The sequence below is a fragment of the Chionomys nivalis genome, chromosome 14 (assembly GCF_950005125.1).
Source record: "Chionomys nivalis chromosome 14, mChiNiv1.1, whole genome shotgun sequence".
Classification (NCBI taxonomy): domain Eukaryota; kingdom Metazoa; phylum Chordata; class Mammalia; order Rodentia; family Cricetidae; genus Chionomys; species Chionomys nivalis.
In genome coordinates, this window is record NC_080099.1 from 68,973,718 (window position 1) to 69,000,285 (window position 26,568).

At 44.1% G+C, this 26,568-nt stretch overlaps 1 protein-coding gene across 1 annotated transcript; it reads right to left on the reverse strand.

Annotated features, from left to right (window-relative positions):
- Positions 1 to 25: 25 nt before the first annotated feature.
- On the reverse strand, positions 26 to 25,264 carry Riok3 (RIO kinase 3). The gene is made up of 13 exons (XM_057789071.1): positions 25,043 to 25,264; positions 20,888 to 21,003; positions 20,040 to 20,185; positions 19,846 to 19,953; positions 19,531 to 19,640; positions 17,196 to 17,339; positions 12,044 to 12,171; positions 8,010 to 8,207; positions 7,322 to 7,481; positions 4,264 to 4,344; positions 4,083 to 4,172; positions 2,997 to 3,104; positions 26 to 1,557 (listed from the first exon to the last, which is right to left on the reverse strand). Exons 1-13 carry the CDS (start codon positions 25,103 to 25,105, stop codon positions 1,450 to 1,452), a joined length of 1,560 nt encoding a protein of 519 aa, XP_057645054.1. The 5' UTR covers positions 25,106 to 25,264; the 3' UTR covers positions 26 to 1,449.
- Between the last annotated feature and the right edge of the window lie 1,304 nt (positions 25,265 to 26,568).

Here is a 26,568-nt window from a genome sequence, read left to right on the forward strand (position 1 = left end):
AATAAACCACACAATGAGCCAAGTCTAAAATGATCTCTTCATTTTTAATTTCTTGAAAGGCAAGTTCACAGCACACTCCAAGCAATGGTTTGAAAATGAGTATGTCAAGAATGAAAACAAAGTTTTAAATGATTGTTTCAAGTGAATTCTCTGGAATTTCTGTACAGCCAATAAATAATTAATCATCATTTAAATCTTTGTTGCAAAGTAGCAAACATCTCAGCGTGGGATGAGTCACTTAAAGTCCCACTCCACTGCAATGCGACTGAAAGCAGCACAGCAGAAACAAAATAGTCATAGAAAAAACGTATTTGGCATTTTAAAATAATGTTAAAATCTTTCAAACATAAATTACATTTATAGTTTTACTCTTTATAACCAGACAGAGTTAGGCTGTGTAGTGGATCCAACCTGACTCCTGGAACTGGGGTAATAAAGAGGCTAATAAAGTAAGAGCGAGCAACCCATGTCTTCCAAACCACTGTTCGCTTTTTCAGAGCAGAGTCCAGCCAGTGTAAGGACACGTCAGGCCAGACGGCTTGGTGAGCTGGGGAACTCGTCACTTGACTTGTTCTGCACACAGCTTTGTCCTGCACTTATTGAACACCTCCCATTACTTTGCTCTATTTCTCTGCAAACAACTAGCAATATGTGAACAATTTTAGGAAACTGTAAATTGAAATTTGTTTCATTGCCTTCTTAAAATGTATCAAATATGATTCTTATATTCTGTCCTTCCAGATATTTTGCATTTTTATTAAAATGTGGTTGAGTTACATCCCAAACACTTAACCTAAATGAAGAAAATCCAAAAGTTAAATTTTAGTTAGTTAAAAAATCCTTCTATACTTATGTTTCAGAAACCTGTCATCTTCCTGGATATGCGATGGAAATGTGGAATTCCATACATTTTCATGACATACCAATAAAAGGTACATTGTTTATATCTATTTCCACCATCCATTCTGAAGCCAAATCCCAATTTCTACCACCCACGAGGGGTCTTTAAAATCACAGTCACAGCCTGGAAGAGAAGTTGAGAACTAGAATGATAGCATTTACGGAAAGATGCAACAGAAAGCCGGAGGTGAGGAGCACGGTGCAGCCAGCAAACCTCCCATCAACGCCTCATAGCTCCCCACGCTCGGAAATACTCCCTACGCGGAAAATTTCTCATCAAGATATTTCATATCATGAACTGTATATAATCCAAACTCCTTCAACTAGACATCTATACCTGTTAAAGAATATTATCCTTTTTGTGAGATGAGAGGTAGTGACATTTTATTCTTTCAATGCCGAGTTAAAAATTCCACACATCTGGCACCTGGGTTACAAGTGGTAAGCGCAGGAGCAGCACTGTCTGCTCCTGCTTTGGTATTTAAGTCACCCACACTCAGCTATGGCAGCTGGCGATCACTACTGTTGGTGGAGAGCAGGGTACTGGTGCTATTCTGTAGACAACACAGGTGGACCTCCGTCATCTTTCAGAAACGAGGCTGCTTTCCTTCCGTTCTTCTGAACATGATCTTCATTCATTTTCTCCAAAGCTTCTATCTACAGAATCAATACATTGAATCCAGTCATCAAGTTCTGACTTTATATGTATGTATTTAACCAAAACAACCAGTGACGGTTTTCCTCTCTAACACTCGGCCATTCCTAATGATGTTGGTCTTGAATTAGAATTTCTTTTTTTTTTTTTGTTTTTGTTTTTGTTTTTTGAGACAGGGTTTCTCTGTGGTTTTGGAGTTTGTCCTGGAACTAGTTCTTGTAGACCAGGCTGGACTCGAACTCACAGAGATCCGCCTGCCTCTGCCTCCCAAGTGCTGGGATTAAAGGCGTGCGCCACCACCGCCCGGCTTCTTTTTTTTTTTTTGAGACAGGGTTTCTCTGTGGTTTTGGAGCCTGTCCTGGAACTAGCTCTTGTAGACCAGGCTGGTCTCGAACTCACAGAGATCCGCCTGCCTCTGCCTCCCGAGTGCTGGGATTAAAGGCGTGCGCCACCACCGCCCGGCTTGAATTAGAATTTCTATTACCTCCCTTCTTCCTCTCCCCACCCTGTCTGTGCCTGTGTGTGATGTGTGCAAATATACCTGTTTACCAGGGTTAGTGCTGAGCATATTCATGGAGCCAGGAACTAAACTCCAGTCAGTCTTGCTAGGCACTCTGTAAAGCTTCTATTCAGCAGTGTCTACACCAGTGGACTGAGCTACCAGCTTTCTGCCACTTCCTGCCTGGCCTTAAGCTCCTCCAGAGCTTGGCCAAACTCAAGTCACACACGGGAATTCCAGAACAGACTCTAACCACTCTCTGCTTTGTGGGCAAAATGCTGGAGTAATGAGATACTGTTAAACACACACACACAATGTTATGTGGATATATATATTAAATATTTATTTAAACACAGCATCTCACTATGTATCCCTGACTGGCCTAGCTCTCTATATAGACCAGGTTTTCTGCCTCTTTGTTTCTGTGGCTCTGGCACTACAATGAAGGCATATACCTACATGTGGCTACTTCTAGCTTAATATATTCTGCTAAGGGAAGGTAGTCCTTGAATTACTCTTTTTATATGACACAGGGTGTTCCCCAGTCAGCTTCCTCACTCTTCTAACAGGAGAAGTAAGAGTGAGCTGGCAATGTGCTGCTGCCCATCTTTTCTCTTTAGACCCCTGGCATGGAACACACTATGTACTTACTATTAGGCCATGCTGCCCTGGAACTCAGATCTTTCTGCCTTTGCCTCCTGAATGTTGGGATTAAAGATGTGCGCCACACCCAGCCTGTCAGCACCCATTTTAGCCAAACTCTGATGAACTCTGTGAAGATGCGTTTAGGGTGTGTGTGTCAGGGGAGGGGGTAAATTTCACGTCTGAAAAGAACCATGTAGAGAGAAGGAAGATTCAAAGTTTGGGGGAAGAGTGTCAGGCAAGCCCTAAGCTCCTCTGGGCAGCTCTCTAGCAGCAGAGAACTGTGCCCCAGCCACTCACCTCAGCTAAGAAGTCAGCTTCGTTGTCGGCTAAGATGTTCAAGCCAGAGACAGCATTGAAGAGCTCCCACTCATTGAGGGCTTCCTTTACTCCTCCTTTCTGGAAAAACTAGTGATGACAGGCAAACGGTCAGAACGCCGGCGAGGTTCTCACAGGCTGGCATGAACAAGCTGCACTATACTCCTTCACTATTTTGCAGCCACTGAGGTTTCCCTCTCAAGGTTAACTAGCCCAGGCTCTACACAACATTGTTTGTCTTCAGTAACTCTTCCACTTCCTGGTACCTCTTCTTCAGTTATACACGTGGTGCCCTGTGTACAATGACTGCGGACAGATGCCATGCACACCAAATGCCATGACTTACAATGTTTAAGCAGGAGCCGGGCGGTGGTGGCGCACGCCTTTAATCCTAGCACTCGGGAGGCAGAGGCAGGCGGATCGCTGTGAGTTCGAGACCAGCCTGGTCTACAAGAGCTAGTTCCAGGACAGGCTCCAAAACCACAGAGAAACCCTGTCTCGAAAAACCAAAAAAAAAAAAAAAAAAAAAAAAAAAAAAAAAAAAAAAAAAAAAAAACAATGTTTAAGCAGGTGCACAGGTCAGCTACAGTACAACGTTACTCTCTCACTACATCTGCGCTAGCAAGTCCTTTGGAAATGGGAACCAGATGGGACCTAACTCTGTGTTTAGGGAGAGAATTTCAAAGTGTTTTCACTCTGCCTTGAAGTGACAGTGAGCAGACAGGGGACACTGTCCCACTGAGGAGACCGTCCTCCTCCTAAGAACAAGAACGGGAGGAAGTATGCAGGCTTGCCACGTTCCAGCTTTGGTTTATGCATTACGCATGCATTAAGTCTACTCACTCCTTAAATAGCAGCAGAAAAACTAAAAACTTAATCTGTTAGAAATGGAGGCCATGTGAGTCATGGACTCAAGAGTCTATGAATAAGTGAATTCTGAAAAATTCTTCTTTATCTCCTTATCCAAGGCAGCTGGATTCCTTCAATTTCTACAAATACAGTTTTCTTGGGAGAAAAATATTTGAACTTGTTACATCCTTTAGAAGGCAATGCTTTGCACTTACTTACCTGTGAAACATTCCTACAGTCCCGGAATAAGAACTCCAGGCCATGAGGATGGGTTGGTTCTACAGACTGGCTGACGTCAATTAACCAGACCTAGTTAACACAAAGCACAGACTAATGGATTTACACTCACTAGTTTACACCAGAAAATGTCCCTGCATAGTAACTGAAATGTGCCCCTTACCTTTCCAGCATGCCACAGCATGTTGTACTCGCTGAGATCAGCATGCACAAGGGTACATTCGTTATATAATTGCTGCATCAACTGTGAGGGGAAATGAAGGCACAGTTCTAATAGTCCTCTATTAAGTCAATTAAATTACTAATTAAAATGAATGTGTCAACAAATACTTCCCAGAAAAACAAGTTAAAAACCCATTTCCGCCGGGCGGTGGTGGTGCACGCCTTTAATCCCAGCCCTTGGGAGGCAGAGGCAGGCGGATCTCTGTGAGTTCGAGACCAGCCTGGTCTACAAGAGCTAGTTCCAGGACAGGCTCCAAAAGCACAGAGAAACCCTGTCTCGAAAAACAAAAAAAAAAACAAAAAAACAAAAAAAAAACCCTATTTCCTAGATGACAGTGATGCTCTAATCCCAGCACTCAGGAGGCAGAGGCAAGCAGATCTCTGTAAGTTTGAGGTCAGCCTGGTCTACAGAGGGAGTTCCAGGACAGCCAGGGCTATACAGAGAAACCCTATCTTGCAAAACAAAACAAAAAACATTAAAAAAAAAAAAACCAAAACAATAACAACAACAAAAACCAAAACTCTTCCTTCCTTTTGTATTTATTTTTGTTTTAGTCACACTACTCTGAACCCAAAGATGCATACACACATTCTACAGCTGAGTCATAGCTGCAACTCACACCCTTACTTGTCTCCTCTCTCTCCTACAGTTCAGTGCTGCTGCCCTTCTATTGCTGTTTTAGCTGTGTTTAGGAGAATGAGGGATAGCAGGACACTGTCAGAATCCATGTGTGCCATTTTGCTTCCCTGCTGTGACAGCTGAATCAGGCTCAGATTCTAATGGCACCATTACCTAACCATGTACCGAGGCAAGCCGCTTCCCTCTATAAAAGGACAGGTATCCCACCAGACCTCCATGGAACATACACAATTTCAAGTGAAAATGTATTTACTATTTCCTGCTAGTGATGGTGGAAGAGATGTTTTTGTTTGTGAGCCAGAGTATTGGTGTGTAGCCTAGGATGGTCTTAAACTCATGAACTCTCTGCCTTAGACGCCCAAGTGCTGGGATCCCCAGTGTGTAGCACATGTGGGCTCCAGCCTTTTAAATTAAGTAGCATCATATACTCATGGGTAATGACGACCCCACCTCTCCACTTGCCAAGGTTTGGTTTGCCACCTCTAAGAGAACTACACAACAAAAGCTCATCACTTCATCTCTTTCCCAGCCCCACTGTCCAAAACATCCAGAAAAGGGTTTCTTTTCTTTCACTCTTCACTTGGCAGTGGAAGGTGGTTTAACCTCTTTAATTGTATCTTGTGTTCATAAATGTATACATGCGAGATGGAAATGTACATGCATGTGAATCCAGAGGTCCACATCAGGTGTCTCCCCCTATTGCTGTCCACCTTCGTTCTTGAGACAAGGTCAGCTAGACTAGCTGGCCAGCAAGCCCCTAGGATCCTCCTGCTTTCTCCTCAGGGCTAGGTTAAAGCACACACAATACTGGCTTTTTACAGGGATACTAGGGGTGCAAATTCAGTCTTGGGCTACACAGAAGTATACTGGTTTCAAATCCACTCCCTGCCCCAAATTTCCCTGTTTGCATTGGCGACCAGAAGTGCTGTGATGAAACCAATGCTGAGGATATCTGTACCACATCTTAATAAATTATTGGATAGTATTTTATATTCACATTAGCTGCTCTGTGTAGACACCATGTGACACACAAACACAGCAGAGGAGGTATGAAAGCACTGAGGACATTTTCTTAAACTGCAGGCTTCAAATTTAATCCAGTTGTTCCTAAACGCAAGTAACTCAAGCCTCCCGACACAGGCTCTCAGACTGCAGTCCCTGCACCCTGCTACCACCACTCCCTACCATCTTCGGTTTCCATCATCACTTCGCCATCATGATAGCATCTGCTTCCCTGACTTCTCAACAGGAGCTGCAGGCCCTTTCTTTTCTTTTTCTGTTTTTGGTTTTTCAAGATGAGATTTTTCCGCGTAACCCTGGCCGTCCTGAAACTCTAGATCAGGCTGGCCTCAAATTCAGAGATCTGCTTGCCTCCACCTCTCAAGTAAGTGCTGGGATTAAAGGTACTCAACACCATGTAGGCCCTTTCATTAGGGCTAAAGAACCGTAAGTCATAGGGAGTCAGACCTGACTGAAGAAGTTCTGTGAAAAACGGTTTCATGTTCTAAGAATGAAGCTTGCTTTGGCTCCATGAATAGCTTAAAGTCTTCTTAAACCATTCAACAATGGCCTTCAACTTGCAATCCTTTAGCTGTAACTGCCCAAGTTGTAGGATTACAGACAGCTCTAGTTTTTTAAAAAGATTATTTCTGTTTACTTTGTGTGTATCTGTGAGTTCCTGAATGCACTGTATATGCATCAGATCCTCCGGAACTAGAACTACAGGTGGTTGTGAGTCACCTGACTTTGGTGCAGGGAAGTAAACCTTGTCTTCTACAAGAGGGCCATGTGCTCTTGATCATCTCTCTAGTGCCACCCCCCTTAGACAGTGTCTTCTATTTGACAAGGCTGGCCTCGAACTTGTGACCATCCTCCTGTCTCTGTCTTCTCAAGTGTACAGGTGAGCACCACCATGCCTGTCTAAAAGACAACTTTAGTGTCAACAATCCTTCATAAAATTCTGTTTATCCTTCTTATGCTTCAAAAGTATGATTCCGGGCTGGAGAGATGGCTCAGAGGTTAAGAGCATTGTCTGCTCTTCCAAAGGTCCTGAGTTCAATTCCCAGCAACCACATGGTGGCTCACAACCATCTGTAATGGGGTCTGGTGCCCTCTTCTGGCCTGCAGGTGTACACACAGACAGAATATTGTATATATAATAAATAAATAAATATTTTAAAAAAAAGTATGATTCCATAATTTTTAAAACTTATTACCATCACTAAGATAGGTTCTTGTGCTATGCTCCCCAGGTTGGCCTTGAACAGCTGGGTTCAAGTCCCTCAGCCTCCCAAATAGCTGGGACTACAGGTGCACGCTAACGTAGGTGGAAGAAATGTGCTATAAAGGCACAACTTACATGGAGAGTCTGACAGTAGGCGTCCTTCATTTCTTCACTACTCAGCTTCACCTCTTTTAATTTAGGGGCTGGAACTTGATCATGGCCAATGAAAGACATAACTAAAATATGCTTCTTAAGCTGTACAACTGTTGGACAAGGAATTCCAGCTTTCTGCATTCTGTATAGAAAGGAATGATTAAGAATATAAAGATCAGGAGGAGAAAACATGCCATTAATTCAACAAACACCTAGCTAGGGCCTGTGTTGAGCTGGTACTACACTGTACACAGGAGATATGGGGACACAAAACCACTAAGATACAGCCCACTGGTAGGAAAGCTGACAGGTGGTATGGCATGGTACAAAGGTTGGCACAGGTGTGGCAGGTGCTCTGCCTGTGCTGGGAGTCTCCAGAGAGACTGTTCAACAGAGAGCTTTCATACAAATGACAGGATATCTGGGCAGATGACACCTTAGTTTGCCCTGAGTGTCAATGAAGAAGGAAAATGGCTTTGCATTACAAAGTATGAATTTTGGTTCAGAGTATGGAGGTGCTTTCTGACAAAAGCCTTGGGAAGCACTAGGAAGCCACAGCCTTTGTTATTTCTATAAATCAGCTCAAAAGACAGCATGGGTCTCGGCCTGGGTGGCAACCCTGACACAGAGGGAATCCCAAGGGCACCCGCAGCACCGCTGCTTTCTTTACCTGGTAAGATTGTGCATTTCTTTCTCTGCCCACATGCGGATGATCTTACGTGGATTTAGTTTACTGAAGCGATCTTTAAACCTGAAATCATCTTTAATGTATTTGTCACGATTCTTAAACTCATTAAGGGTTGTTTTAAATACCTTGATGGCACATTCGGTTGGTATAGCTGTACCATCTTCCTTGTCATCCTCCAGGCTGAAAGGAAGAAGAACAAAGCCAGCAAGTTATCAGTGGGCGTACAGTAAGACGGTCTCAGACTCCATTCCACTCAAGTATGCCTACTTTGTTTCAAACTGTCATCCTATTTTGTCTTAAAAAAAAAAAACAAAACAAAACAAAAAAAAAACTTCGAGTTTTATTTTAATAAAGCATTGGGCTCTGGAACCTCAGACAGACACTGTTGCTCCTAGCTGATTTTGTTTCTTTTTCTTCTTTTAAGGATTTATTATGTATACAATGTTTCTCCTGCATGTACACCTCTATGCCAGAAGAGGGCACCAGACCTCATTACAGATGGTAATGAGCCATTATGTGGTTGCTGGGAATTGAACTCAGGACCTCTGGAAGAACAGCTAGTGCTCTTAACCTCTGAGCTATCTCTCCAGCCCCCTGATTTTGTTTCTTTTAATAAAACATACTTTCAAATGAACTGCCAGATACTTTTCATCAATCTACAATATAATGTTCTGTATTTCATCACTATAGAATCAAGCTTGACAAATAATGAGGAAATATTCTTCCTATAACAAACTATTATGACCTTGGGTGCTTTGGGAGCAAAACTCAGCAAAATTAACACTTAGAGCAGTCTTTTACAAATAATTCCTTCTTTCTTGGCAGATGGGTAAGGGTAAAAAGGGCCCTGCCCTGTGAGTGCCTGAGGGCAGAGAACAGAGAAGCAGCACGCATGGCTCAGGAAGAGCAAACATGGCTGTGCATGGTCAGCGGCGCAGGAAACAATCAGATCTGAACAGCATTGACAGAGACTCAGGAGCTACCTGAGGAACCTCAAACACTGCAGTTAAATCTTGGCTACAGAGAGGAAATGAAGGTGCAGATGACAGGCAAGAGGCAGGCAAGTTGCAAAGAGCTTAGACATTTCTCCCAAGTCAGCAGGAACCATGAAGGCTTCTGAGCACTGGTACTCTCAACAACACACTTCATGAAGATCAAGTGACCAGAGTTCAGGAGGAGCAAGAGAGGCAGAGGCTGGGGCTGACTCAAGATGTTTGACTCCCCAGTGCTAACTGGAAAGGAAGGAGATGGATGGAATTATAGCATCATTTACTTGTAAATGCCTGCAGGTATGCTAAACTGGAAGAGAAAAGAAATGCTTCCAGAGACTGGAATCAGATTAACCGGCAACCTCTTTCTGTGCTACACTCTCACAGCTACTTCTCCAGAGTCCTTTAGCAAGCTCTTCTCTTCCTGTGCCTCGTCAAATCCATGGCCATGTCCTCTATGGAGGACATTCACGCTTCTCTACCTGGTCCTTGAAATCCTGTCTGTGATTAGGATATGTACCAACATGGTCAGCTCCTTCTCTCTCTAGAATAAGGTCTTGCTGTTGCTCAAGTGCATTCTAAATTCCTAAGAAGCTGGGACTACCTATGTGTATCCTGTCTAGCTTCGTTTGCCCAGCTTAAGACCCTTCTTAACCACATCTACTGTGTTTAGACCATGCTATTCCTGTACTTCTTACATTTACTGTCAGGTAAAAGTATATATCTGTTGGTTAGCACAAAATGGAAATTATGTAATACAATTATAGACAGAGCTATACTTTACTCCAAGCCTTTACTCCAAGCCTGTGGCTGACTTCCTCCCTCCCCACCCGTCCCAGGACAACTGCTGTCTTTCTAGAGCTGAGGACACACACAATGGTGACCAATCTTGGTTGTCAACTTCACTATATTTGTCATCAACCGAAACCCAAGCAGCTGGGAGCACCTGTGAGGGATTTTCTTGATCAGATCATTTAAAGAGAACGACCCACCCCAAATCTGAACCACACTCCTGGTGGCAGCCCACAGAAAGGACAAGGAAGGCCTGTTTGCCCTCACTCCTGGCAAGTTCACCCCCTGCTGCTGAGGCATCCCTTCCCTGGTGTTAGAACCCATTTCATGATGCCAAGGCAGACTGAAGAGCAGCTGCTCTCTGGGATTCCCAGGGACTCCAGCGCCAGATCGAGACAGCAGAGACATCAGTCTCCTGGACCAGATCGAGACAGCAGAGACATCAGTCTCCTGGACCAGATCGAGACAGCAGAGACATCAGTCTCCTGGACCCAATAACTACCAGGTCCTTGGCCTTTCCATGGGGAAACAGCCATTGTTCCACTAACAGACCAGAGCTTGTGAGGAACTCTAATAAATCATCCCTCTTTAAAATATATACATATGTGTATGTGTATAATTCTATCATTTCTGCTTCTTTAAAGAAGCCTGACTAATATAATATAGTAATCTCTATAGAGAAGCAGCTGGAGATGGTGTGCTATATACTTCAACTAGCCTTTTCCAGGGTCCTTCTGTCTCCACCCCATCCTACCACAGGAGCACAGGTGAGCTCTGGGGGTTCTCCTGTCTCCACCCCATCCTACCACAGGAGCACAGGTGAGCTCTGGGGGTTCTTCTGTCTCCACCCCATCCTACCACAGAAGCACAGGTGAGCTCCCGGGTTCTCCTGTCTGTACCCCATCCTACCACATGAGCACAGGTGAGCTCCCGGGTTCTCCTGTCTGCACCCCATCCTACCACAGGAGCACAGGCGAGCTCTGGGGGCTCTCCTGTCTCCACCCCATCCTACCACAGGAGCACAGGCGAGCTCTGGGGGTTCTCCTGTCTCCACTCCATCCTACCACAGGAGCACAGGCGAGCTCTGGGGGTTCTCCTGTCTCCACCCCATCCTACCACAGGAGCACAGGCGAGCTCCCGGGTTCTCCTGTCTCCACCCCATCCTACAACAGGAGCACAGGCGACTCCAGTCTGCACACTTGCACAGCAAGCACTTTATCCTGAGCCAACTCTCCAGCCCCAAGAAAATATACTGTTTAACTTTTAATCAAAATTTTCATATATGAAAAAAAAAACAAGGAAAAAACATGAAGTCCAACAACATTACTTGATACACTAGCCGGCTCAGGATTTAAAATGGAACAAATCCAGCTCTCCATTCAGTAAAGTCTACTAACCATTTAACAAAAAAAGGGCATAAAAAAAGCGTTTCCACAGCAATTTCATTAGGAATTTAGCTTAAGGGTATAGCTGTAAAATACACTTAAGTTCAAGGATTTTCCTATATATTCCCATAATGTTACTTAAAATAGCATGGTGTGGGGATGGAGAGATGGTTCAGAGGTCAAGAGCACTTGCTACGCTTCCAGTTCCAGAGGAAGCGGCTCACAACCACCTTCAACACCAGCTCCAGGGAATCCATGCCTCCTGGCCTATTACAGTCAGTGGGATGCATACACATACACATAAAAAAAAATAAAACTTTAAAGGTATAATGCAGTCTAGAAATATACAGTCTACCAATACCTAAAAGTCAAAAGTATGTTAACTGGGGGAAAAGATTACTGCATAAGCTAAGTAAACGAATGCATACAAACTTCTGAAAGATTGCACTCAAAATTATAAAGGAAGAAATAAATGCTTCCTAGGATTAATACTAGGAATTATGAAATAAGATCTCATTGAACCCCACAAAGATCCCATGAAATGAGGGTCAGTCTCAGAAGCATAAAAGTGCATAGTCCTTCCCATACCACCTTCCTTTTTATGACGCTGGGGATTGAACCCAAGGCTTATGTATGCTAAACACGAGTTCTATCGTTATCTCAAAAAAAAAAAAAAAAAAAAAAAAGTGAAAGGCAAAGACTTGATCAGTAGGCACTTGAGTTGTTTTAAATAGGAAACAAATAAAAAGTAATGTCTAAACTTTCTACAATAATGCCTCTACTTGCTGCACAGCATGTTTGATTATACATAATCCATCAGTCCTGAGGAGAACGGTGTTTGCTCATTTACCTCCCTCCATATGCATGAAAGACAACAGATTCTTTTCCAGTACTTATACAGCCAGTGATTGTCTCCAGCAATCCAGAGTTGACCATTTTATACATCAGTAAGCGTGTCTTAGGATCAACTGCTTTTTCCTGTAAGAGATAAAGTACAGTAAATGAAAATGATCGTCATAAAAGATTCCGTTTTTAAAGGGTACATGAAATCAGGTTCTTAAAAGAGCATGATCACAATACAGTTCTTTCCTCAGAAGCCCCTGGATTTCAGCTCCAGCGCCATGAGGCTAAAGAGTTGAGTTTGGTGACAGTCACAAGTCTGGATCATAGAGTCACTGTTTCTGTGTCAGACAACCTTAGAGGTCAGAGATTCTTCTTCTTCTTTTTTTTTAAACCTTTCCAAGGATGGGAAATTTATTCAGATGATGGGAATTCATAGGTGCCATCACAGGGCACAAACTAAAAGGTAGAAATCTCACTCTTTCTTGTGCCTTTCTCTACTGTCTAACTGATGCCACTGAGTCTGTCACTGCAGTCCTGCTGGATGGAGCCCCAGGCACTAGCCACACAGGTAGCGGCTTGGTATCCTCAGAACACATTACAACTTCCCCATTCAAAAAAGCAGGAGCCATATCTCTCAGGCTACAACAGTGATTGATTCTCCAGTTACTTCAGTACTTTAAAAGGCTGCAGCAGCATGTGAAACAATTTCATTTCATTAAAAAAAAGTTAAGAAAGGTCTCCAGGAGATGGTGAGGTCTTTTTTTTTCTTGTCTGGATAGAGGTTTGATTTGCCCTTGAGTGTTCTGGGGAGACTAGAAGAAAGCACAGCGTGTGGAGGTCTACTCAGTGTGGTCGTCTCCCTCAGTCTCATCGTCACCATCCACAGAGAGCAGCATACTTGCTTGTAGAGCTGAACCTAGAGGCTGGGCTCTCCTCAGGTCTCCCTGGCTCAGGAGCAGATCTCGAGCCTTGATCTTTGTTGCCTTCTTTCCTATCCAACTCCTTCCAGTCATTTCTGTTCCCTCCATCCCAGGACCGCAGCTGGAGCTCCCAGTTTGGCCTCCTAGGACACTCACCCCATCTACTTTATTTCCATCTTCCCTCGATGGTCCGTCTGCAGAGGGCTGAGCTGGAGCCACTTTCCCTCCACCACTTGTAGGGACGGCTGCTCTGTCTGAGCTGAGATCGAGCAGGAGGTTTGGAGCTTTGCTTCCCGCATGCATTCTCCTTTGGTGGAAGGGCTGGCATCACCTTTAGAGGCTGATCAGGTTTAGGAGGTTCAGACATTGGAGAGTGACAGTCTTCTTCTTTATTGAGGGTTTCATTTTCTAGAGACTTCTCACTCTCCCTCCTTCGTGTATTTCAGGGGTCAGAGATTCTTGAGGAATGGCTCCAAAGGGGTTTTTTTTGTTTTTTTTTTTTTGATTTTTCAAGACAGGATTTCTCTGTAGCTTTTGGTTCCTGTCCTGGAACTAGCTCTTGTAGACCAGGCTGGCCTCGAACTCACAGAGATCCGCCTGCCTCTGCCTCCCGAGTGCTGGGATTAAAGGCGTGCGCCACCACCGCCCGGCTTCCAAAGGGATGTTATGTGCTGACAGCAGTGCCATGGTAACCCATTTTCAAAGGTCAGGAGCCAATGAAGGACAAAACCCAAGATGGAAGAGCACGGCACTCATGAGATGGATGGAGTGTTTGAATGTGGACATAAGGCAAAGACTGTAAGTGACTCCCTGGCCGGGCCCACCCCGCCTGCTCTGAGAGCATCTGGAGATGAATACACATCTGTTGTGCCTCCACACTGTCCTCCTCCAGTTCATCGTAAGCTCAGTGCGCAGAGCAGGAGGTGCTCTAATGGAGAAGGACGAGGCCCCCCCTCCCCCGCAGAGCGTCTTCGCCTCCTTCTCATAGACGACGCTCCCAGCTTCCTAGCTGTCTCCCCGCTGTGGGAAAGGAGTCTCTCAAGGAAAACCAACCCTGGAGTCCTGCACCACGCATTTATACTCATCCGTTCTTTTCCCTCTTCCCAGGAAGGATGCTAACGCAGACAAGGTACAGAGACAGTGATGGGTCCTGGGTGGCACTGTGGCTCCAGGAATGTTTGATATCAAATTCAGGAGCCACAAGACACACTCCTGCCCATTAGAATGTTCCCCCTGAGCCCTGGTAACCTCTAATCTTATCCCGAGATAAACAATTAGCCCCAGAGGAGAAAACAGAATGGGAGGCCATCCCCACAGCTCTCCTTCAGAAACAGAGCATAAGAAGGGGCTAGAGGAGCGAGGGGATCAATTTACCTGCTGTCTCCTTCTTACTATGTCAGTGCGCTCCTCCCCAGACCCCACCCAACCCAGGCCCCTTTTCTGGCTTTATAAAGGTAGAACTCACACAACACCTCTGGAGTATTTTGCGGCTGTGAGACAACAGCTGCTCCCTTCCAGTCCTGATCCAGTATCAAGCTTGTGACACCCTGCCCTGTGTACCCTATGTGGCCCCACCTCCTGAGCCCTGAAGAAGGGCTCTTTGGCTATTACCTTCACATTCTGTCCTTAAAAAATAAACTGGAAGTTAAAACACATCAAATCCAAACCCTGGTTTAATTAAAATTTTATTTTACTAACTTACTTTAAGTAGTTCTCTCGGTAGTATTATTTTTAATTATATTTAAATTTTTGTTTTGTTGTTGTTATTATTATTAATAATAATAATAGCCATCCCTTGGAGCTGGAGTTATAAGCAAGCAGTTGTGAGCTGCCTGATGTGGGCGCTGGGAGTCAAACCCTGAGCCTCTGCAAGAAGAATATGTGTCCTTACTTCCACTGAGCCATCTCCAGCCCTCGCACAGCTGTTTTAGGGGTTTAGTAAATTCACTTTTAAAAGAGTACACATTATCTTCATTAATACAAAAGATTAGGGTTTTAAAGAGTTGAGTAATTTTGTTATTTCCAAAATACATATTATCTTCACTAATGTAAAACATTAGAGACTAGTAAGTCCAAGTAGTTACAAGTATCCATGTAACAGGCAAAACTTTTTTTGTTTTGAGCCCGGGTTTCTCTGTGTAGCCCTGGCTGTCCTGAAACTTGCTCTGTAGACCAGGCTGGCCTTGAACTCACAGAGATTCACCTACCTTTGCCTCCTGAGTGCTGGGATTAAAGGCATGTACCACCACTGCGTGTATTTTTTTTTTAAAAAATCACTATTATTTTTGCTAATTTTTAATTATTTATATTTTATAGATGAGTACTCTGCATATATACCTGCAAGTCAGAAGAAGACATCAGATCCTATTATAGATAGTTTGAAGCCACCATGTAGCTGCTGGGAATTGAACCTAGGACCTCTGGAGGAGCAGCCAGTACTCTTAACTGCTGAGCCATCTCCTCAGTCCTGGCAAAAATTTTTTTAAAATCTGAAACATGCTGGTTGATGGTGGTGCATGCCTTTTACCCCAGCACTCATGAGGCAGAGGCAGGTGGATCTCTGAGTTCAAGGCCAACCTGGTCTACAAAGTAAGTTCCAAGACAGCCAGGACTGTTACACAGAGAAACATTGTTTAGAAAAAAAAAAAATGGAAAAACCAATTCTGAAACGTTTGGGCTGGAGAGATGCCTCAGCAGTTAAGAGCACCGGCTGCTCTTCTAGAGGATCTCAGTTCAATTCTCAGCAACTACATGTAAATTCACAACTGTCTGTAACTGCAGTCCCAGGGGATCCAATGGCACCAGGCACCCACATAGTACAATGACACACTTGCAGACAAAACACCGATACACATAAAATAAAACAGATCTTTAAATATCCAGAGCATTCAACTAAATACACAGTATATACTCTAAATAACATAATCTTTTAGGGGAAAAAAAAACTATTCCAATTAATTCACGAATGCTATCATTCAGATGGCTTAAGGAAGCCATATATATAACCATGTGCTCAACTGCAAATTCCCTATCATCTCCATGAACTTCTATATAGACATGGCATTCTGAAGCAATACGATTATTACTTAAAAAAATAATAGCACCACATGCCTTTAATACCAGTACTTGGGAGGCAGAGTCAGGCAGATCTCTGTGAGTTCAAGGCCAGCCTGGTCAACAGAGTGAATTCCAGGACAGCTAGGGCTACACACAAAAACCCTGTCTTGGGGGAAAAAAAGTATTACTAAAACCTATTATTAAGGTTTAACTCAGTTTATACATTATACTTTCATAACTGATTTTCAAGCATTTCTTCAAGTGCATCAGTTCAGAGAACTAATGTAACATCTCTCTCTCTCTCTCTCTCTCTCTCTCTCTCTCTCTCTCTCTCTCTCTAAGACAAGGCCTCACTAGTCTAGGCTGGCCAGGAAATCACTGTGAAGCCCAGGATAGTCTCAAACACATGACAATCAATACTCCTGTGTTAGTCTCCAGATACAAAGTGGTGAGATTATAGACATGAGCCACCTCGGTTCAATTTGAACTCCTTGACCAGCCTAGTCACTGGCAGGCCTGAGCTGCTTCCCCATTTTACTAAACACTAGCAGGGTTAACTCATCAGGTCCTGGACACACTCTGAGACTTGTGGAAGCATAGGAGATCAAGGGCCACCAACTGCCTCTGCTAAGCTGCACAGGTTCCTCAAGGGACGTGGTAAGTGATGTCAGGGCTTGAAGCTTAATATTACTACCTCCACTGCAGCCTCTGGTAACAGCGCGGCCCAGGGTGTGTCTAACAGTTACCCGAACCACACCACCTGGGCCACCACACCTGGCTCCTGGGGTGCACTAGAAGGTGAGCCCACTACAGATGGCATCACTCCTAGAGGCTGAGCTATGGTGCTGTTCTGGGCACTGCTTTCATGTGAGGATCATACAGGAAGAGTGGCTTCACCTCCTATGCCAAATCCTAGGTGCCTGGCAGCAGGACTTCTAGAAACTGGAAACATCATGTGGGTGTGGAATAACTAATTAACTATTATGTTAAGCAAAAAAATGCCAAAAAGCAAAGTCACTTGAGTAGGATTGATTTGAAAAGCCGATTTCAGGAGAGTGGGGGGAGGCCCGGGAGGGGAAGGCGGATCATGAAGCTTTGTTTTGTCCCCCCCCCCCCCGCCCCGACAAACAGTAGTTTCTAACATGAGTTTCCCCAAAGTGACGGAGTGCTAAGAATGCTTACAGCGGTAGAATGTTCCTTCTTCTCGTGGACACGGGCACTCCGGCGCTCTTCTGAGTAGGCATGTTGTTTCAAAGCATTGAACACGTGGTTGGATAGCTTTAAATCCATTCCAATTCCATCCCCTACCTGAAAGCCAGGTGCAAACTGACAAAGACAGAAAATTAGCAATTCAATATTTTTATACAGGAATGGTGCTGAAAACAGCAGTGCGAGGTCAGTCTTGTAGATTTCCTGCTCAGCACATGACTTCATGCCGAACAGGAGCCACGGGCACCACAGGGGACATAGCTCCCTGACACAAAGAGGAGCAACACCAAAGGAAGGCATACTCTATGCAGAGAAAACACCTTACCACAACGAAAATGAACGACTCTCAGCATTTGCTTTGTACCTTGTTTTCAAGACAATGAACAATGTTATATTATAAAGCCTACACTGACCTTACCAAAGAAATGTAATTCCTTAATTGTTTTTGAAGACTAAACTACACCAATCACCTCAGTGATGGTTACAGAGCTGCACAGTCCACGCAGGCAGCTGCTAGCCAACCCATGGACACTTAAATTTGAGTTAATTAAATTCAGTTCCTTAGTTGCACCAAGTGCTTAGTAGCAAAGACAGAGACAGGCAACCTTCTGTCATCACAAAGTCCTGCTGAACAGAACACTGTTCCAGGGCCACAGAACATTCCAGACAAGATACAACACAGCCATACTGATAACGTATTTCCTTAATAAACATGTACACTAAGGTCTGCGTATTTCTTACTGACCACAGCATTTATGAAAGAGAATACTTTTTAAAAAGATTTAGTTACTTATTTGGGACTGAAAAAGTGGCTCCCCAGTTAAGAACCCTTGTTGTTCTTCCAGAGGACCTGAGTCAGTGGCCAGCACCCATGTCAATAGGTTCAAAACAATCTGTAACTCCAGCTCCAGACCTAGCACCCTCTTCTGGCCTCTCTCCCTCACTCATATACACATACCTCACTACAGACACAAATAAAACAGAAACACAACTTAAAAAGCTGTACGTGGATGCTTGTTTTGCCTGCATATTTATATGTGCACTACGTGCATGCCTGGGGCCCATGGAAGCAAAAAAAGAACATCAGATCATCTAGAACTAGAGTTAAGGATGGTTGCGAGCCACCAGGTGGGTCCTGGGAAATAAATCCAGTCCTTTGCAGGAGTACTCTTAACTGCTGAGCTCTCTCTCTCCATCCCCCAAGCTTTTTAGTTTTAAGATTTATTCTTAGTCATGAGCAGGTACGTAAGCACATGTGAATGTCCACAGAGACCAGAGGCATCAGCTCTCCTGGAGCTTGAGTTTATAGATGGTTGTGAGCCACCTGATGTGGGTGCTAGGAATCAAACTTGGGTCCTCTGGAAGAACAAGTGCTCTTAACCACTGCATCATCTTCCCAGCCCCTCAGAAACACATTTTTTTTTAAATAAAAAATATTATTTTTAACTTTAGAAAGGTAGTTCCAAAAGCATGGTGCTGGGCCGGAGTGGAGTTCAGTGGCTTGCTCAGCAGGCACAAGGCACTGCAGCCGAGCACCAGCACCAAAGTCACAAAGTCTACAAAGTACACACGTCTTCCTTATAGCTCTCGTCTCCTCACCACTGCTGTGTTCTGTTTTCTAGTGTTGTTTGTCTCTTCATTAGTTTTCTCTCTGCTTAGATTAGACCACAGATGAAAAGCATTTACACAATACAATTTTGTAAAAAATAATGTACTAAGGACTAAGAATTCATTCATTCTCTCTTTAAAGACAGGGACTCATGTAGCCCAGGCTAGCCTTGTCAACACTAGTAGCCAAGGATGACCTTGAGTTCTTTACCCTCCTTCCGCTCCCTCCCAAGGCTAGCTTACAGCATATGCCACTGTGCTCAGCTTTACCTCTAAATTCTAGAATCTTGTAACTCAATTAGGTTTTGAAACTATCCTCACAGTCTCTGTACTTTCAGTGAGGGAGTTTTTCAGAATTATGCAATCCTCTAAAGCATCTCTGCAGTCTGATGTGATGATCAGCACGGAGGTGGCAAGGGGATCATGAGTCTGAGGCCAGCCCGACTATCGCGTGAGGCCCATATGAAATAAATAAAATAAACTTAGAAATTTACTGTACTCTATGCAGAATACTGTTGGTTTGTTTGCTTTTGTGTTTTAAGATAGGGTCTCACAAAGTATCTCTGGCTGGCCTGCAACTCACTATGTAGACCTCCCAAGTGCTGGGATTAAAGGTGTGTTCCACCAGACCTGGATTAGAATGCTGTTTTTAAAATATATTTAAACTCTTGACTGAGAGATAATACTTTCTCTAACTTACATTTTCCATTCTTGCTGTGTTCTTTCTCCCACATACTACTTCATCATGCTTAGTGGTGATGTCTTTTCCTTTTCCAATAAAGCCCTTTTTTGGAGTAGGAATTGGCTTTGCTAAAGGCAGAAATATAAAAAAAGAAAAGCCAAAAATATAAAAACAGCAAAGAGTAAAGTCTTACATTCAGCACCGGAGAGACACTTGAATCTAATAAAGTGAATTATCAAATGAGATTCAAATCTAAACATATATCTAAACAAGTTCATTGGGACACTTAATCTTCTCTACCCTTCCCAACTGTACCCCAGAAACAAAAAGCACCTGGTCTGTAGGGATCATCACGAGTATCCTGCCAGTCAACCTCATCTTCAGAGCTGTCACTGTCTTCAAAAGGATGCACTTTTCGATAGTTTTCAAATGAAATGGAAACTTAAAAGGTAAAAATAGTTGACTGTTTATTTGGGAGTGTGTATGAGCATCTCCTACCACCCAATGGAAACATCACAATAAGGTACCTTTGCTGTCACCATTGAACTTTTTTTCTTCACGCCTAAGCTGAGCGTCATATTCTCTGTCAAATTCCATCTGTAGCATCTGAGCCAGCATTAGGTCGCTGGAAGTATCAACGTTTTCTCCAGAAATGAATGGTCCTTCGGCAACACTATTGAAAATAAGGTGATACAAGCTGACCCGGTGTGCTGTGCAAACAGCTACTGACTATCAGAGTAGAAAGCGTCTTTGCAATGCTAACATTGCACTGAAAAAAGGGTGAGAATCTACCAGACCATTTCCCAGCTCCTGTTCACTTGGTTAGCTTCAGACCCATGGCAACTCTGAGGGAGCCCCAGCTAGGTGAGAGAGAGGGGAGAGAAACCTAAGGGTCTGCGGGAAATCCATACTGAGACCCAGAATGCTTTTCATCTGTGGTCTAATCAAAGTAGAGAAAAAACTAATGAGGAGACAAAAAACACTAGAAAACTATACCTCAGTAGCTCAACTGTTGCAGTAACAGGAACAAAACCTAAAGAAAGAGTGGTCTAAGATAATGCAGACTCAGAATCTCTTCATCTGAATTGCTTGGGATGAAAAGTACTTATGGTTTTCAATTTTTTAGATTTTGGAATGATAGACTCAGTTAAGTATTCCTGATCTGAAATGCTCTAAGACCTGACATATTCTGAGTACTTTTTGAGTGTCCAAAGTTTTAGGGGCTACTCAAACCGTACTGAGGATCAGGAATGAAATTCAGTAGAGTTTCTCCTACACTGCTTTCTGGGTGCATTCTTACTCATTTGTAAGGGCAGTTCTCAGTCAGAAGCTAAAGTCTAAAGCTTTGTTAAAGCAAGTGCTGAGTGTCACGTACACAACTTCGGGGAAAGCAGCCGCTTCTTCTTCCAGCTGCAGCTCTTTGGCCAACTCTTCACTCATCACCTCGGTCAGCGGACAGGACGCTGTGTTTTGAGTGGTAGCCCACGGGCACTATTTAACAAAAGAGACAAAACTTTATGATAATGATTTAAAAACTGGAAAATGAGGTTATCTTTTGAGAATTAAACTAATTAAAATGACCAAAACAAGTAATTTGATATTTACAAAAATTACCTTAAAAGAAAGCATCTCTCAGCACAAATCTATTTTTTTTAAGTTACATTTTCACTTATTTACTTTTATGTATCTAAGCCACAATGCAAGTGAGGTCAAAGAACAACTGTGGAGTTGATTCTCTCCTTCTACCATGTGAGCCCCAGGAACTGGACTGAAATCAGACTGTCAGAGTGGCAGCAGGTAGGTACCTTTACTCACTGAGCCATAGGTCAGCCCCCACGCAAATCCTATGGAGGTAGCAGTAATCTTAAACAGACGCACCCAGCCTGTTTGGCAGGCATGCTCTCAAGGTTAGAACGTACCAGGCTATTACACTGCATTGCCCACCAGGCAAGGAGTTCTCAGCTCAGGCACTTCTTCTCAAACACCCTTCTGCTTATGATTTAGCTTCCCTAGTAGATTTTCATATGGGGATAGACCACACCACCAGCCATATGGTGCACTCCTGTAACCCCAGTGCTGAGGAGCAGATGGAAAGGGACTGCTGTCGGGTTGGAGCTACAGAGCAAGGCCATCTCAGAAAGAAAAAAATAATTAATCTTACCAACTAATACAATTCAAATCCCACTCAGAAATTATGCCTAATTCCAATTTAAGCATGAGAACATGTCTATTTTTTTTTTATTATTATTTTTTTTTTTTTTTGGTTTTTCGAGACAGGGTTTCTCTGTAGTTTTGGAGCCTGTCCTGGAACTAGCTCTTGTAGACCAGGCTGGTCTCGAACTCACAGAGATCCGCCTGCCTCTGCCTCCCGAGTGCTGGGATTAAAGGCGTGCGCCACCACCGCCCGGCTGAGAACATGTCTATTTTAAAAAGTGTCAATCCTCCTTAAGATGTCTGAGTACGCTAAAACAAACCAAGAACATGACACAAAAACTATATTTCTAAACTTCAGGGTCTGAGACTCAGGCTTGTCAAAGTATGATCACAAAAGAGTAATATTCCTTGGGATTCTCCCTCAAAGACACCACTTTCACTGCTTTCTTAAAACACAGATTCTAGATTTATTTCATATTTTCCTAAAACATCTCATCATCTACTCCGTCTCGAGTCCACTCTCTACAATACCACGGTCTTAGATTTCACTACTTATATTTCCTTAGTTAAATTTTTTGTTGCTTTCACTATCTTTCTTGGTATAAAGAAAGTGAATTCATCCCTTAAATGTCGACTTCAGGATTAACAGTGACATCTCTATCAGCCAAAGAACTATCTAACCACGGTGATGCGGCAAATATCCTGCCTGCCACCTCTGAGACAACTGAGCAAGAACCACCCCGTTCAGGTCAGAACTGACTTGGGTAGGCTGCCCGGGTGGAGGCTGGGGGTGATCAACAATGACAATTATTTTTTTCCTTTTTTCTTTCTTTTATTTTTTTTAAAGATTTTTTTAAAAGAGATTTATTTTTATGTATATAACATTCTGCCTTCATGTATGCCTGCACTCCAGAACAGGGAACCAGATCTCATTATAGATGGTTATGAGCCACCATGTGGTTGCTAGGAATTGAACTCAGGATCTCTGGAAGAGCAGTCAGTGTTCTTAACCTCTGAGCCATCTCTCCAGCCCAAATGACAACTATTTCATGCCCGAGGGAACCAGAGCAAGTTCGGTCTGCACTCAGCCTAAGACAGAGAGGTGCACATGGCCCCTTGCACACACTGACACCAGCCATTGTAGAGCTAGCTGGTCCCTCCTTATGGAAGGACCACCAGGAAAGAACAGAGACTTTCTGAAGGTTGACTGAAGCTCTCTGTAATGGTAGAACATGGCTTCCGTTGGCCCTCACCATGCATGTGAAATTCTTAGTCTGACAGTTCCAAAGTCCAGCCTCCAAAAGCAGATGACTGTCCTCTCCCCGTGGTGATTCTCATCACAACGGGACAATGACGAACAGTAAGTAGCAGCCACCTCCTGCCCCTTTTCATTTCCGGGTACATCTGAGGTCAACTGTGACTGTCAATATAGTCAGATTAGGAAATGCCTAGCTTCTCTCCTCTGGGCGCCTGTGAGGATCCTTCCAGAGACAACCAGACCATAAGGGTTCTTTCTGTTCTCTTTCCTGGCCACTACAGGAACAACAGCGCTGACTTCCATGACATGCCCAGTCATGGCACAGCCAGGCAGCCACAGTCTCTGAAACCGTGAGTCAAGATTTTTCTCCTTTTAAATTATTGGTGGCGCACACCTTTAATGCCAGCACTCGGGAGGCAGAGAGGCAGATAGGATCTCTGTGAGTTTGAGACCAGCCTGAGCTATAAAGTGAGTTCCAGGACTGGCTCCAAAGCTACAGAGAAAACCTGTCTCAAAAAAAAAAAAAACAAAAAAAACAAAAACAAAAAAAGTACCGAACAGTAGTGATTTTTTTAAAAATGTAAAACAAAGCTGGGTGGCAGTGGTCTATGCCTTTAATTTCAGAATTTGGGAGGTAGAGGTAGGCAGAGTTCAAGCCCAACCTGATCTACCGAGCACGTTCCACAACAGCCAAACAGGCAAACAGATAAAACAATAATATTCTCAAGTCTCTTACTCCTTAGGCACTCACTCCTCACTCGGTTCTCCACTGATTAGAAAAGGAAACGGTTAAGTGATGAGATAGGCCTGGTTTGGTCTACCCAACAAACTACCAATAAATTCCAGGAACATAATTTTTGAGAAATGATGAAAATGGGATTTTATACTTAGATATACACTTAGATAAGAAGATGGGCATCATTTATCCGGTATTAATTATTTAGGAAGTGAAACATTTCTCAGAGTACAATGTTTTCATTGAACTTTTCCTACAACCTCTGTGGGTGTTTAACTGGAGAAATTGAAAGAATCTGGCCTGTATTTTTGTGGTCTAATTTTGTCTTTTTATGTCTGTTAATCTTGACCTCATCAACAAGCTTAGAGTCTCACACACAAATGGGGAAAATGACATCAAGATGTAAGCACATTTACCAACAGAATATTTGACTCTTCCTACAGGTTTATAAACTTATAAAATCAACTTTTAAAAAACTTAACAGTTGAGCCCGGCAGTGGTGACCCACGCCTGCCTTCAATCCCAGTCCTCAGGCGGATCTCTGTGAGTTCAAGGCCAGCCTAGTCCACAGAGCAAGTTTTCCAGGACAGTCAGGTCTACACAGAGAAATCCTGTCTCTCTCTCTCTCTCTCTCTCTCTCTCTCTCTCTCTCTCTCTCTCTCTCTCTCTCTCTCTCTCTCACACACACACACACACACACACACACACACACAAAGCAAAAACAAACAACAACAACAACAAAAAACCTCTTAATAATTAATTATTCCTTTTCTGTAAAAAGTATGCTCCAATAAGAATACTATGTGAATTAATTACTCTCCCGGGGTTTAAAACGCTGGACCCCCTTCAGGATCTTACAGCTGAGGCATACAAACCTAAAATGAAGCCTACTGTTTTCACCAATTGACTGCGTTCTTTCCATTCTAAGCAATGACACACTCAGGATCATTCCAACCGATGACCAAAATCAGACGTGAACAGAAAAGAACCTAAGTTTGCCATTCGAGCAGTACGGGGAAGCCAAGCCTATGGCAGATCATGAACATTCATAATCATTTTACAGTATTACTGCCTTCTGTAGTTGGAACGGGAAGGCGCACCTACGTTTTTATCTTTACCATTTTAGAAACAAGAAATTACCGAACTGGCATAACCGTAGCCGTCTGAAGGCAACACCTTCTTAAAGCAATTTTCTGCCAGCTTTCTCGGGGTAGGGCCGACGCACTAAGTGCGGGGCGGTCTGCTCACGGCAGGCGACAAATGGAGACGGCAAGCACAGACCCAGCCAGAGTCCCGACCACCCGGGGCGGTCCCCACGGCTGGCCGAGCGCCTCTCCGGCTTCGGAGACCAGCATCCCGCGGGTGCCGCGACCACCGCTCACCTTACTGGGTCCCCAGGCTGCCGCGGGCCCGGGCTCAGGTGAAGACACTCCGACCAGATCCATTCCGGGAAGAAGGCGAGGACGAGAACGGAGCCGAGAGGTGACAGGACGAGGAGCGGGCTCCGCCGAGGACACGGGCGGGGCACTAGCAACCCGCTGCCGGTGCCGGAGGTGAGGTGACAGATGGCGGCGGCGGTGGCCGCCTCCGGAACTGGACCGCTCCTTTTCCGCCCTCCTCGCTGGGGCTCTCACTTCTTATTGGTCGCCCGCCCAGGAGGCATTACTTCCGGTCTCTGCACCTCGGGCTCGTCGGGGTTCAAAGGTCGAGTGTTGACTCGATCCTGCGCGGTGCTAGGTGTGGCTTCCTCTGAGCTGGTACTCCGGGTGCGGGCACCGCCTGCCCGTCCCTTCCTCCTCCCAGTCACCGAATCTACGTTATCCAGGCAGCGTGGCCTCCCGACGCTCAGGCCAGGCTGTCTCTGCTCATCCTTTATTTCCCGGGATAATTCGAAACTGGAACGGATTCGGGGGTCGGAACTAGCAGGTTTAAAGAGGGAAAAGGATTTCTTAGGGATTGAGGATGTTGCAGAAGTCATTTAGGGGCAGGTGTGGAATGAGAAAAACTGCTAAATATGTGGAATAACACCGATCAAAAAATAAGACGGCATAATAAAATTTGCGATTCTCAATTTTGTCGAGAAATTCACAAAATGACTGGATGAGCGTAAGCGTTATTTGGCACTACGTCCAAGCACTGGGCAGTGTTTTAATCCCAACCCGACCTTGAGGAAAAGAGTCTATCCTTCCCCCAAGTTTACTGAAAATGAAACAGGCACATAGAAATAGAGTAACTCTGTTTGGAGATTATATGGCCCCTCTAGCTGGTCACCTAGACTTTCAACTCATGAGCTTTGGGGTGTTGTTCAGGTTCAAATCACAAGTGCCAAGATAAAATAGAGCACAAAACTAGCTATAACAAAATAAATAGCAAGCAGTAAAACGACATTAAAAGCGAGTGTACTGCTTGCAGCTTGGTTACCAAATATTTCTGACAGCTGTGCGGTGGGTAGATGGCAGTGGGTAAGGCTAGCCTGGGTTAGCAAGGACTGCCTAGACTTGCCTTGACATATTTTCTCAATGTGTTAAGCCATCTGTGTAATTTCAAGTCTCAGGCGCGTGGGCACATTTCTTTCAGGCAATTTTGCATATTCCAGCCTAGATATTCCTCTTATTTCTAAGACTTGGGTTTTGGGTTGGGTGCTGATGTTGGTGGTGGGCCGTGGAAACTCTTAGAAGCAAATGCAGGATGTTCTCAACTGAAAGGAAACCATGGAGAAGTGTAAGTAGGGTTGATCTGGGATGCTTACAAGATCAGGATACAGAGTCAGGGTATTGAGTAAGGAAGCCAGGTGGATCTTGAAATCTCTCAGCGGATGACAGTTCTTGGAGTGGTGTGGAAGCATGTGCAGTAGCCACAGTCGTCAGAAAACATTCAGGTTGTACCCATGAGGCTAGTAGGTGGTGTG